This window comes from Solea senegalensis, linkage group LG19 (assembly GCF_019176455.1).
Source record: "Solea senegalensis isolate Sse05_10M linkage group LG19, IFAPA_SoseM_1, whole genome shotgun sequence".
NCBI classification, from domain to species: Eukaryota; Metazoa; Chordata; class Actinopteri; order Pleuronectiformes; family Soleidae; genus Solea; species Solea senegalensis.
In genome coordinates this window covers 17,773,435-17,787,977 of record NC_058038.1, presented here as the reverse complement: position 1 = coordinate 17,787,977, position 14,543 = coordinate 17,773,435, and the positions used below count along the sequence as shown (strand labels likewise).

The 14,543-nt window shown below is 43.7% G+C and overlaps 1 protein-coding gene across 1 annotated transcript; it reads right to left on the bottom strand.

The window, feature by feature from the left end:
* Window positions 1-3,277: 3,277 nt before the first annotated feature.
* Window positions 3,278-10,945, bottom strand: si:ch211-106h11.3 (CCN family member 1). The gene is made up of 5 exons (XM_044050961.1): window positions 10,722-10,945; window positions 9,256-9,469; window positions 8,154-8,597; window positions 7,466-7,644; window positions 3,278-5,628 (listed from the first exon to the last, which is right to left on the bottom strand). Exons 1-5 carry the CDS (start codon window positions 10,770-10,772, stop codon window positions 5,323-5,325), a joined length of 1,194 nt encoding a protein of 397 aa, XP_043906896.1. The 5' UTR covers window positions 10,773-10,945; the 3' UTR covers window positions 3,278-5,322.
* Window positions 10,946-14,543: the final 3,598 nt, after the last annotated feature.

The following is a 14,543-nucleotide window of genomic DNA, read 5'->3' as shown; positions in this document are numbered from 1 at the left end:
AGGGAGAAGCCAAAAGCCACCTAAAGTATAAGAAATTTACAAAATTCTGTAGTTGGCTATAGGTGACTGAAGTCCAGTCAAGATAAAATTCAATTCAATTCAATTCAATTTTATTTGTATAGCGCCAAATCATAACATACATTATCTCAAGGCACTGTACATAGACAACATCAAAGAGAGCAGAGACCCCCAACAGTTCACACAATGAGCAAGCACTAGGCATCAGTGGAGAGAAAAAACTCCCTCTTAACAGGAAGAAATCTCTGACAGAACCAGGCTCAGAGATGTGCGGTCATCTGCCTCGACCGGTTGGGGTGAAAGGAAAAATGGGGGATAGTGGAGAGGTGGGGGACAGAAAATGGGGGGAGAGAAAGGACAAGAGGGAGATGAGGGAGAGACAGAAGAGAGAGAGGGAGACCAGCAGCAGATACACAACAACTGTATCAGGTTACAAATTTATACAGTTACTGATATCGACTTTTTAATTTACAAAATAATAATAATGGTGACGATGAGCGTAGCCTCGGAAACTGGATCTTGATCCTGCAACCTGCATGATGAGAATACAGAGAGAGAGAGAGGGAAGGAAGGAAAGACACAAACTAGGGAGAGAAAGAGACAAGGTTAATGACATATAAAAAGTCATAATCAAATGCTGAGTGTGAGAGAGTGAATGTGCGTGTACCACAGGAAAATCCCCCAGCAGTTTAGTTCTATAGCAGCATAACTAAGAGATGGTTTAGGTTTCCCTGAACCAGCTCTAACTATAAGCTTTATCAAAAAGGAAAGTTTTAAGTTTAACTTTAAATACAGAGAGAGTGTCCGCCTCCCGAACTATCATTGGAAGCTGGTTCCACAGGAGAGGAGCCTGGTAGCTAAAGGCTCTGCCTCCCATTCTACTCTTACAGACTCTGGGAACCACAAGTAAACCTGTATTTTGTGACCTAAGTGGTCTATTAGGATGATAGGGTAAGACTAGGTCTTTCAGGTATGAAGGGGCCTGACCATTAAGTGCTTTGTACGTGAGGAGGAGGATTTTAAATTTAATTCTAAACTGTATGGGGAGCCAGTGTAGAGAAGCTAACACTGGAGTTATGTGGTCTCTCTTTCTAGTTCCTGTCAGAACTCGTGCTGCAGCATTTTGAATTAACTGAAGGATTCTAACAGACTTGTTAGAACATCCTGCTAATAAGGAGTTACAGTAATCTAATCTAGATGTAACAAAAGCATGAACTAGTTTTTCTGATTCTGATTCTGATTCTGATTCAGCATCCTGTAAAGACAGAATGTTTCTAATTTTCATAATGTTCCGCAGGTGGAAGAAGGCTGTTCTGGAAATTAGTTTTATGTGTGAATCAAATGACATTTCCTGGTCAAAAGTAACTCCAAGGTTCCTCACAGTGGAACTGGAAGCCAGGGTGATGTCATCTAAAGTGACAATGTGGGCAGAAAGTTTTTCTCTGAGGTGTTTAGGGCCGAGTATAATGACCTCAGTTTTATCTGAGTTTAAAAGTAGAAAGTTACAGGTCATCCAGGACTTAATGTCTCTGAGACATTCCTGGAGTTGAACAACCTGATTTATTTCATCCGGCCTCATCGATAGATATAGCTGTGTGTCATCTGCATAACAATGAAAGTGTATGTTATGCTTTCTAATAATGTTCCCTAGAGGAAGCATATATAAGGTAAAAAGTATAGGCCCAAGCACTGAGCCTTGTGGAACTCCACAATTAACTTGTGTTTGTAATGAGGCTTTATCATTAACGTGAACAAACTGGAATCTATCAGATAAGTATGATTTAAACCAGCAGAGGGCAGCACCTGTGATACCAAGAGTCTGCTCCAATCTCTGCAGTAGAATATCATGATCAATGGTGTCAAATGCAGCACTAAGATCTAACAGGACAAGTAAAGAAACTAGACCATTATCTGACGCCAAGAGAAGATCATTACTAACTTTAACTAGTGCTGTTTCTGTGCTATGGTTTAATCTAAAACCTGACTGAAAATCTTCAAACAGGCCATTAATGCGCAGATATTCACATAATTGATTGGCAACAGCCTTTTCTAAGATTTTAGAGACAAAGGGAAGATTAGATATCGGTCGGTAATTAGCTAAAATATCTGGGTCAAGGGTCGCTTTTTTTAGAAGGGGTTTAATAACTGCTACTTTAAACGTTTGGGGCACATATCCAGTTAATAAGGATAGATTAATTTGAGTTAATATAGAGTTGTTAATTAAAGGAAACACATCTTTAAACAGTTTGGTGGGGATAGGATCTAACTGACAGGTTGATGGCTTAGATGATGAAACTAACGATGTTAACTCAGGGAGATCTATAGGGGAAAAACTGTCTAACTGTGCACCTGGTGCTTCTAAAGCTTTTGTGCTAGAAGGTGAGTCAGTCCCAATATGAGGGAGGAAATGATCAATTTTTTCTCTAATTGATGTTATTTTATTCACAAAAAAGTTCATAAAGTCATCACTGCTCAGTGTTAAAGGAATAGATGGTTCAGTGGAGCTGTGGCTCTGTGTCAGCCTGGCTACAGTGCTGAAAAGAAATCTATGATTATTCTTATTTTCTTCAATTAGAGAAGAATAATAGGCAACTCTAGCTTTGTGTAGGGCTTTTTTGTAAGCTACAAAACCATCTTTCCAGGCTATATGAAGTTCCTCTAGGTTACTGGAACGCCATTTTCTTTCTAATCTACGTAACGTCTGTTTAAGAGCACGAGTATTGGAGTTAAACCATGGTGCTCGTCTCATCTGATTCACCACTTTCTTTTTCAGAGGGGCAACACAATCTGATGTAGTACGCAGTGAGGCTGCTGTACTATCAACAAGGTTATCTATGAGGGCGGGGGTAAAATCACAAAAGGTACCTTCAGATGTACTGACATATGGCACCGAGTTAAATAAAGGTTGCACTGTCTCTTTGAATGTATTAATATTATTATCAGACAGGCACCGGCTGTAGCTGTATTTCTTATTTATGTTATTGTAGTTCATTATTGAACAATTAAATGTGAGTAAATAATGATCAGTAAGGAGAGGGTTTTGAGTAACTATGTTGCTGAGGTTGATTTCATGGAGGGGAAAAAAAATATGGTTCATATGTGGCAAGTCACCCACCTGTTGTAACACTGGACATTGGTCTTCAGTCAGAGACTTTCTATTTTGTGTCTTGGTAGCAAGCTAAAATAAATGGTGGCAATCCTACCTCGCAGAGTTCATGTAAACTTTTAACTCTCCGTTCTGAGGTTTCAACACAAAATGTACACGGTGAAAATGTCTTTATTCAAATGCAATTGAAATATATGAAAAACATCCAGAGAAGAATTTGTGAACAACATGGGCAATTGTGTTTTGACTGAGTAAGCCAAAAAGCATGACTTTGTAGTTACACGTTTGATGGTCACTAGTAGACATACAGTCAGCATGCTTTTCAATTCTGTACTCATACAGAATCAGAACTATACGTGGACTATGACAGCATTACTTGGTCAAAAAAACGTGGCTCTTATACAGCAGACAGAACTACAAAGAAGGTATTGATGCATATGTACATATAGTATGTAGCTGCTCTATAGTATCCTGTAACAAATCTAGACATACAGTACAAAAACCACAGCATCTATGTGGACAGTTTTTGCAAACATTTTCCAAACGTCCTTTAATCGTCTGTAGAGTTTTAAGAACTAAAAAACAAAAGCCTATAGTTAGTATCAACAAGATGGTAGAAAATGCAAAAGTCTCAACAGCTAAGCCACTGTGTTATGGCACAACATCAGGTCATAAAATGGTACAAATGATTTAGAATCACCAAATCAGAATATGTATATGCATCTGCAGTAAAACTAAAAATCAGTTTGAAATGACCTCTCTGCATTTTCCTCTTTCATTCACATGAGAATGGGTCGACGAGAAAAGGCAACGAATAAGCGCTGTGCTAAGGTGCATGTACTTGAACCCAGCTGTCAGTCAAGGACGATGCTGGTGTTTGTCGGTCATTATGCACAGTCTCAGTCACAAAATGAGAGAATATTCCACAACTCCTCTCCTTCAGTTGTGTCTTTATTAGGAACTTGGAGTCAAGTTCTTGCTCATGTCTGGGCTCTGTCCTCTGCACGGCCACAGAGCCTCCTCTCTGTCTCTAACACTGACGTCCACTGGCGACAGTGGGCATCAGTGCCCGCCGTTTGTCACAAATAGCCGCCACTTAAGCACGGAGACGCATGTGTCATTGTGTTGTTGCAGTGTTGCTCGATTACAGGCCAGATTGGCCACCAGAGCGTCTCCGCCCGCCAGTCACAAATTACATGTTGACTCAGTTTCAAGCAAGTTTTCAAATCGTATTTTTACAGCAAACCAGAGAGTGGCCGATTTTTGTCCCTCGGAGTGAGGATTGTAATTTACGCAGAATTAGGTGGTCAACTTCTTGACGCCAGAATCCCAGGCTTGTTCTTGTGGTGCTTGCTAAATGTCTCAGTTTCACGTGCAGGCAAATCAGGGGATGAGTTCAGATGTTTAAACACAAAGCTGTAAACCACGAGGCACCACCTCTTGTCCTTTAGCCATCATCGTCCATCAATAGATGTATGTATTTGACTGCTGTGACCTCTGATCTACCCCCAGGGTTCAAGCCCAGGAGTCGTCTCCTCTGTTTTGTGGCTGACAGCTGCTCTGTCCCTCTCAGATCCATGTTCAGCCACACTGATTCTCCAAACATACATGTAGCAGGACCACCTTCCATGGTGGCAGACCACAGTGTCATCATGTACATCCCAACAATAAATACCAATGAATAAATACCATAAAAAAGACACACACACACCACGCTTCTGTCGGAGCATGTGAGATGCCCCTCCATCTTACACCGTCACGGGCCCCAGTCTTTTCTGCCAAGTTGTCTCTGTGCGTCTTCGTTTGGTTTACCAGTCCTCAGATGTCGAGTGGAGCGCGCACACACCGATGCTTCCAGCTCCAAAGCGCCGTTAATCTGTGAATGTGAATCTGTGCCAACTTGGTCCATTGTCCCCCCAATAAAAGTCTCAGAGTTTAGAGGACAGTTGGTGCATGGCAGCAACATGGCGGCTGGTTGCATCCATGTCATTATGAAGCAGGGGCCGGTCACCCCTCTCTTTCCAAGCTGGAGATGATTCTCCCCATTCCTCCCCAATTCAATTTCCATAAAAGATGATGATCATGTGTGCACCTTTCTAGATAGATATACTAAGCTATTCTAATCTAGGGGGAATCAAATTATTTTTTTTTGTGTGTGTTTTAAGGAATGTAGGGGGGGGGGACTACGGGGGACGCCGTTAGTCGATGAACTTGTGTGTGTCTCCATAGAGCCATCGCTGTGGCGGCAGGGCGGCCTCATTGAGATGGTTGCACTCGTCGCTGCACTTGCAGGACTGGATGAACATCACAGACCTGTTGAAGCGCTCGCCGTCGGGGCAGGCGAAGGTCACGCTGGCGGTGCGCGTGCGGCGGGGCGAGCAGCAGCGTCCGTCCTTGCACACGCCGCAGTAGTTGGGCCTGTAAAGGCGCGTGCTCCTGCAGCCGGCGTACGACAGGCGGTGCGGCTCCGGGGCCTTATGGGTGCGAGAGCACTTTCTACCTTTCTGTGGGGGGGGAAAGAAAGAGATACTGGTGTGACAGGGTCAGTTACTGCAGCATAAGTATGTATTTTTCCTTTTCATGTCATGATTACACAAGACACGGGAGTTCAACTTGTTGCGTGGAACCTTTGTGATTCTCCCATGTTCACTTTTAATGTGCCCACCTGGTTTTAAGGGTGGTTCTGTCCCTTACCTCTCCACATCTGCTGCTGCATACTGTGGGAGAGGTACATGATGTGTGCTTGTGTTATTTCCATATTGTTTAGCATTGTCATTATGGACAATTATGGGAGTTTCTTTTATTTGCCTCGTGTCAGAAATAATCGGAGACTGCCTCTAAAGATATTGCTCGTATGGCGAATTCTTCACAGCACTGCACCGGTTATACTGGCAACTTAAGGATTTCATGGTAACCAGTCAAGGATCACATTGACATTTGCTTGGCGCCAGACTCCTTATCCAAGAGTCTTCTTTATTCTGAAAGTCAGTGGTCACAACCAAGAAGTCCAATTACTAGTGTTTCAATAACCTTTGGAGAACTATAATTTAAGGTTGTTAAAGCTGCAGTGTGTAAGTTATAAAACATTATTTGTATGTTGCTTCTATCCTCTGTTACTGTCAGACGTGACTGAGAGAGCGTCTGTGTGTACACAGCGATTCATTATATTCTGAAACTTCGTGTTTTCAGTCACACTCCGGTGCTTAATCACTACCGTGTGAACACATTTGTTTTTGTATGTAAGTTATGCACCGCAGATTTAAGTCGCGAAAAGTGCGGGAAACAAAATAAAGGTCAGAACAACACACGAGTGTCACAGAGAGGAGCATGCCAGCAAAAGCTGAGGATTGACACTGATGCACATTAACGCCCACGACAGCTCGGCAAACACACACACACACACACACACACACACACAGAGAGCACAGAGGAACAGGTGCATAACAGCTCATCAGCCTCCTGAGTGGCTGAAGGCAGGAGGCTGAATGCTGTGTATGAAATGTGAAGGAGCAGCAGAGTGGGCACACTGAGTGCTCTTAAAAAAATCACACAGCACGGAGCTACCGAGCGCAGTGGGCAGCCACAGTGACGCAGGGTCAGCATTCAAGTCCTCGATGTCGCGCTCTAAAAAGTTCTAAAAAACAACATTTTTGTGTCATGTTATGAAACAGACGAGCGGCAATGAGAGAAAGTCATTTTTAAATGAAGCGCTGGATGTCGACTGACGTTGAACAACGTTTAAATTGTAGTGCGTAGCTTTTAAATATGCAGAAATGTCAAATGAGTTCACACAATGCTGATTAGGCCCCTCAGCTTCACACGGGTCTCCGTGTTTGTGGTTAGATCTCATGTTGCCAGGCGAAACTCCCATGCTGCACACAGGGAGAGATTTGTTTTTATGTCAAGACAGAAAAGACGGAGGAAACGGCAACATGGCACATGGTTAAGCAAGATGGTTGCAAACAGTTTGACTGAAAACACAAAGAAGTGTCCACGGAAAGTTCTGTAATGCTAAATTGTGTCTGCTCGTGGAGATTAACGTGAAAGATACACCAGTGAAACCTGCGTGTCATCAGCTCTGTCATCCTCCTAACACACAGCAACAGAACCATGAATAGACGGAATGAACCAGAAAAGACTCTAGCTACAGAGGGATTCAGAGGTGGAAAGGGGGAGGGGTTTATACATGCCATGATATTAATACCAATCTGACCCCATGAGAGACATCCTTTCCTGAATCCATTTAGCATGTGGCCGCACTGCATAGTTGTGGGCCATTAGAGGAAACACAGTAATCCACCCCTTTATAAGAATCTTAAAAGCACCAAACACATTCTTCACCTTGACAGGGTTGGACATGGAGCTGCAGGGCCGAACGTTGCACAGACGCGTCTCCTTTATCAGCTTACAGCGGGCATTGTCATTGGTAACACGAGAGGACACGCCCATCCCACAGCTCCGGGAACACTGGGACCAGGAAGTAGTCTGAACCACACACTGGCCTCCCATCTGCCTCCAGGCTGTGTTTAAGGGATGAAAACAGAGTAACGTGTGAGGGAGAGCAACAACGGAGGGATGCGAAATCTGAATTGCGGGCGAAATGGTTTGCAGCAGCATCGGCAGACGTGAAGCGGGAGGGAGGCGGCGGGCCCTGGGAGAACGAGGGGAGAAGCAGAGGTTCGGCGATGCAACGCACACTGGCCTCATTCACTGACCAGGCAACACTGACGCATAGAGAGGGTGATTACAGAGAGGGGAAAGCTGGGTGACAGAGCTGTGTGCTGTGTGAGAGCAGTGTGAGAGAGAGAGAACCTCTGGTGTGCAAGGAGCCAGTGGAAAACAAGCTTCACATAAATGCTGACACACACACACACACACACATATATGCAGCGATGCTGAGGGCAAGGCTCACACTGAGGCCGTTTGTGCGTCAAGAGGCTAAAACGGTTAAAACATCAACATGATGCTTTACTGCGTAGTGGAAACAGACGGCACTCTTAGGCGACAACATGGCGGCACCCTTGCTTACCCGCCAGCTGCTTGATTCCACGTGGCTTGTCCCACTTGCGCCCCACCTCCACCAGCTCGTTCCCCATCCCCGTGTCCTTCTCCTTCTTGGGTTTGTAGGGGTACAGCTTCCTGTATTGTTTTGGATACGGCTTGGGGAAGGGGTAGGCCGGGTAGGGAATGAACGGGTAAGGCCGGTAAGCCGGAGGTGGCGGTCGCCGGTGCGCTGGGTCCACGGCGGTGGTTCCCTTGTGGCAGTCGATGCTCAGGCAGCACTGACCGGGCACCTTGACCAGCTGTGGGGCAGGACAGGCCGGGGACGCCAGGGGCACGTGGCTGGGGCAAAGGGGCACACAGCCCACCGCTCCATCGATGCAGGTGCACTGGTGCTTGCAGCCAGCGCGGAAATTCTCGCCATTTTGATAAATCCGCCCGTTGTATTCGCAGGAGCGGCCCTCGGCCTTGGCTGTAGGGACGGAAGAGGACAGAAAGATGGTCAAATGATATAAAAACAAAACAAATATGCTGCTCAAAAGGAAGTAGAACAAACAAGAAAAGGCTTTTTATTGAAATACATCATAAAATGAATGGAGGGTAGATAAGAAGAGAGCAGGCGAGACACTCTATATCCGGATTTGTGAAGCAAGCTCTATTCTTAGACCAAAGGTATTTTGACTTGTTTACAATGTCCTTCCCCTTTCGCTGCCCCAGTGGAACTCCCCACACAACACCCCGGATACCCCCCTTTATATAGAAACACCCCCAAATAAACACTCATATAAAAATACCACAGTGTGTGTATGTTTGTGTGTTTCGTGGGCCTGTTTGTGTACACACTGAGCTACTTATACAAATCCCAGAGTTGGCCAGATTTCAGTCGCAGAGCTCATGAAGGCGCTCTATTTTCAAAAATGTGGCACAGGCTTCAAACCTCAAGCCTCTATCAAAGAGAGACTCCGGCCGCTTGGCTCGGAAACCAGATTCCCCACCCTGAAGTTACACAGTCCCTCGCTCAACCCTGAGCTAAACCCCCAAACCCTGGGCCCAATCTAAACCCAAAACACTTGTTTAGCCCCTCCCTTCTCTCATTCATCCTTCCTTGCCCCTCTGTTGTGCATACGTACCCCTGCAGATGCCGTGGGTACGGCCCACATCATTGCCATAGTTGCACTCCAGGCCTTTGTGGTGGTCACAGGGCCGTCCTTCGTGGCAGTCCTGGTTGAGCTGGGCTGCACACACCTTGCAGCAGCCGCAGCCGTCCGGCACCGAGCTGACACCCGGGGGACATGACGGGGGTCCCGCTGGACACTCACAAACCACCGGGCAGCCTGCAGTCACCTACAGGAGGGGATACACAGTTTAGAGTGAGTGGACTTGAGCACACAGTGACTAACCTCTGAAAAAACAACTTCACGCTGTGAAATTTTACACACGAGGAGTCACCGCAGAAGCATGCGGGACAATAGTCTGACTCATGTTTCACAGATCATAGAAATTCCTCATAGTGTCATCAGGTGAATACCCAGCACTGTCCCAAGCCCCACAGGGATATCTGTGACCCGCTGTCGCCTTCCGCTTGGCATTCGCCAGAGAAGCAGTGATGAAAGGGACTTTCTCGGACCCTAAGCCCCAACTGCTTGCTTCTGCATCTTTTGTTTCCTAATCTGTCTCCCACCACACGTACACACACACACACACACACACACACACACACACACACACACCACCATAGCCTCTCTCCCTAACTCCCAGCAGGGATGGAGATCACAGTGAGCTGCCAGCATGAGTGTCACACACAGCCTCAAGTGTGAAGGTTGGATATGACATCACACAATGCAGTGCCATTTTTAGCAGAGAACTGTGGGTATAACCTGGTACTTGTTACATCCCCTTTGTAAAAAGAGTCCCATCATAATCTCAGGAGTGCTGGGACTTCATGTTGTTGTGGTATATTTTGATATAGAAGCCTATGAATAAACTACTGAATTCTCACGATGACCACTGAGAGGCGCACATTCTTTTTGTGGTATATGTATTATTGTTGTGATATCAAGTTTTATGTAGTACACAGAATGAATATATATATATATATATATATATATATATATATATATATATATATATATATATATATATATATATATATTAATGTATATATATACATGAATATACATCTATATATGTATATACATATATACACATATATATGTATGATGATACACTTTTATATTCTATGTATCATGTTTGAATATATAAATGTATATATATATATATATATATATATATACATTACATGTTTTATTAATGATAATAAAAAATAGTATAATCTAGTATAATCTGTATAGCACAGTAGTTTACAAGTAGCCTACTTCAACATATAAAGCACTACTATACCATAGCTACTATAATAGATAGATAGATAGATAGATAGATAGATAGATAGATAGATATTTAGATAGATATTTAGATAGATAGATAGATAGATAGATAGATAGATAGATAGATAGATAGATAGATAGATGGATAGAGTCACGTGAGTCTTTATTCCTCGGTGTTTACGTGACACAGAGAGTAAACTTCATACACTCACCACAGCGACCGTCACCACCTGCAGGGCAGCAAATAACAGCAGTGTCCCCATGCTGTGAGCTCAGTCACATAGAAGAAAAAAGAAAAAAAACCTCTTTATATCACGGGGGTGGGGGGTGGGGGGGAATTAATGAATTAAATCCTCCACAGGCTCGCGCACAATGGCTTCTTGTCCACAGAGATTTTTTTTTAATCCGACCTGCGCGACAACGCTCGCGCGTGCCCCATCACTTGTAAATTCTCATCGATCAAAGTTTCGAGCCTTGTTTTTATATCAGCGCCGTGCTTTTTGTGGCGGCCACGCCCACCCCCGTCCTCCTCCAGCCAATTAGGAGGCAGGCGCTCGGCCAAGGTGTCCCAACAGGGCCGAAGAGAGGTGGGGCCGGGCTCGGAGATCCAGGGGTGGGGGGGCGTGGTCAAACATGAATGCAGTCATTCATAAAAATTGAGAATTACTACATTCCACAGAGGACCTGGCTTTTAGGTGTTTATTTATTTATGTTTGAGCGAAAATAATATTTTTGATGCTTTAAAGTCCTTTTCACACGCATACCTCTGTCCGGCTGCTGCTTTGTGAGAAGTAAAGTAAATATACTCAGCTGCTACATTAATACTTGGGGCAGCCATGGAAAACAGCGAGCAATTTCCTTCCCCCACTTTATGAAAATACTTTAAGACAAGAGCTGGACAGATACGTACAAGGGAAGCAGAGCGGGCTGTGACTACACCACTGAGTGATAGCGATGTTTAAAACGATTATGATAATCTCCCATTGCAAATCATCACACTCTTTTCCTCCCTCCATATCCTGTCTTTAGCCCCCACATCCCTTTTACCTAATCGCAGGTTCCCAGCCAAGTCACCGCTTTCTGCGCACACACACACAGCATGTAAACAGACAAGGTTTTTTTTTTTTTTTTCGTTAAAGTTTTTTATTCAGGTGTCCAGAATGAGTGGTGGCTGAGAAAAGCAAACGCCTGGATAATCTTCTTGTCATCCCTGTAGTCATGCACACAGGAAACTGGCCATCTCAGCACCTGAGCTGTAGGCTGAGACACACACTCAGGCATTGGGCTGCTTGTTGAAATTCAGTGAGAGGGACTGTGTGGTGGTTAAATTGTTGTTTTCCTTTGCCGTTTCCTACAGTATATGATTAAGAAGAGGGATGGCTGTGCTAATTTGTGCCAACATCCCGCCCCTTTCATCCTCTTTAAATGCACTTAAACAACAGGGTTGCAATTAAAGTGGAGTGTTCAGTAGGTACAAGCTGCTCAGTAGTGAAAGAGGTTCACACACCCATACTTAAGTGAAGATAAGTCTTTACTTAAACCTAAGATGGTAAAGTCAGGTGAAGTCAGGGAATTCAGTGACATCTACTATAAAAAATATCCCAGACTAAGAGATGATATTCGTATTACTTGTATAAAATAATATTTTATACAAGACGATATTCACTTGCATTTTACTCAGTTAAATCTTGTTTATTTAGTAATAATTGCACATATTATTATACACAAATAATATATGATTTGGATAATTATACATAGCACTCTTGCCTTTGCAGAAGACCCGGTTGGAGCAAGAGTCTTTCTGCATGTTCTCCCCGTGTGTGCGTGGGTTTTCTCCAGGTTCTCCGGTTTCCTCCCACAGTCCAAACACATGCAAATTTGAGGGTTCGGCAAAATTGAACACTCTAAATTGCCCATAGGTGAGAGTGTGAGAATGGATGGTTGTTTGTCTCTATGTGGCCCTGTGATGGACAGGCGATCGGTCCAGGGTGTACCCGCCTTTCTCCCTCTGTCAGCTGGGATTGGCACCAACTCAGAAATAAATTAAACATAAAAAGATTTACTGGCCATTTTATTTATTTATTTATTTATTTAAATTTAGATTTTAAAGTCAGAACCTTTCATTTCTTTTACATTCTTTTGAGGCAAGGTAATGCAAGTTTATTTATGTTGCACATTTCAACAACGAGAAATTTCAAAGTGCTTGACAATAAAAAAGAAAGAAAAATACAACAGTGGCAGCATTAATGTGTACGTAAATAATATATTGTCTGGTTCGGTCAGAGATTTCTTCCTGTTAAAAGTGAGTTGTTTTTCTCTCTCCACTGATGCCTATAGTGTTTGCTCTTTGTGTGAACTGTTGTGTTTCTCTGCTTTCTATAATATTGTAATAAGTTTCTAACTTTTCACTTCTGCACATACACGTACACTTACATACTCATATTTGCAGCATATCAGCAGCACATTCCACAAGCACTCAATACAGAAATAGAAGGACCCATACACACCATAATACCTGTGCAGTACAGTCTGTCTTCACACACACACACACACACACAGAGGCCTATACAGAGAGCAAAATTATGTATTTACCAAACCTCCATCCTCTTCCCACACAATCCATCTCTCTCTCTGTCAGTGTGAGGAGGTGATGTAACAGGTCCATGTAAACAAGCCCAACATGTCGAGAGAAAACAGAGGGGGGGAAAAAAAACCCACTGGATCCGCCAAAGCTTGTGCAAGCGAGTGTGTTTACACCCTCACCACACACGCACGCACACACGCGCACACACACACACACACACACACGGTGGAATGTTTTTGTTGTTTTCATATTCGAGTTCCATTGACTCATCAACAAATGTGTCATTTTCACTCTGGCCTCAGTGGCTTCCACCCGAGACATAACAAACAAACATGACGATTTTTCCAACACACCAAAGTCCAGGCATTCATCAGACGCTAACACTTGCCCTGTGTCGTGACCTTTGACATTCGCAGCTGACGCTGGACGTTAACTCAAGTCTGCTTTAGGAGGTCACTGGAAAAGAAACAACCTTCCATTAAAAAAGTCAAAGGAACGGTTGGAGTTGCGTAGGTGGGTGGGGGTGGCGGCAGTGGTGGGGGTGGGGGGGGCCCTATGGCAGGTGAGCAACAGACGAGACCTTCGAAAACAAGTCTGTGGAAATAAAAGCGAGACAACCCGTGTTTTACGGCGAGCGAGCGGTTAAAAGAAAAAAGAGGATAATACAATGACTCCCCTTTCATTCCTGATATTATGCCACAGAGAACACAACATTATGAGTCAAGCAGAAACGTGCAGGTTTTACAGTAAGGAGAGCTTTGTGAGTCTGTGTGAAAGAGTGTGTTTATCCAACACATGAGAGGAGTGGAAGTGGAGGGGGGGGGGAGTGAGAGGAAGACAGGTGTGGACTGTTTGTTTAGGAAAGCTTCTGCCACACCTGCTGCCACAACTCCCACTCTTCAGACACTATACAACACATGAATATGAATATGCAGGTGACACCCAGGTGTCAGACTGCCATTTTGTCTTTTTTTTGTGACCAACTTGTTTTGCTATAATTATTATTATCATTTCTCGTACATGCTTATAATATGGGGCGAATACAACTTATGCCACAATTGAGGAGGTGAAATAAAAGGAAAAGGACAACAGGCAAGGAGAGGAGGAATGAGGACTCATGTCTCTCTCTAATAATATATTTTACACGTGTATAAATCATAAAACTCTTTTCAGTAGGGGTGACAACAAGTCATTATCTAAATATCCTTAAGTCCACACATACACTTTACAAAAAGAGGCCTCACAAGATCAGCAGCTCTTCTCATGGCCTCAAAGGTTTCTCTGTCATTTGAGAACATTTTACATTTATATAGAATTCCAATAATGCATTTAATGGATCATCATTTGTGAAGATTTATGATGACTTTGATAGTTCAAAGCTTCCTCCACCAGCAGTTGTGTTATGTAAATGTTCACTGAGGGAATTCATTCAAATTGGGGTGGTCATTTT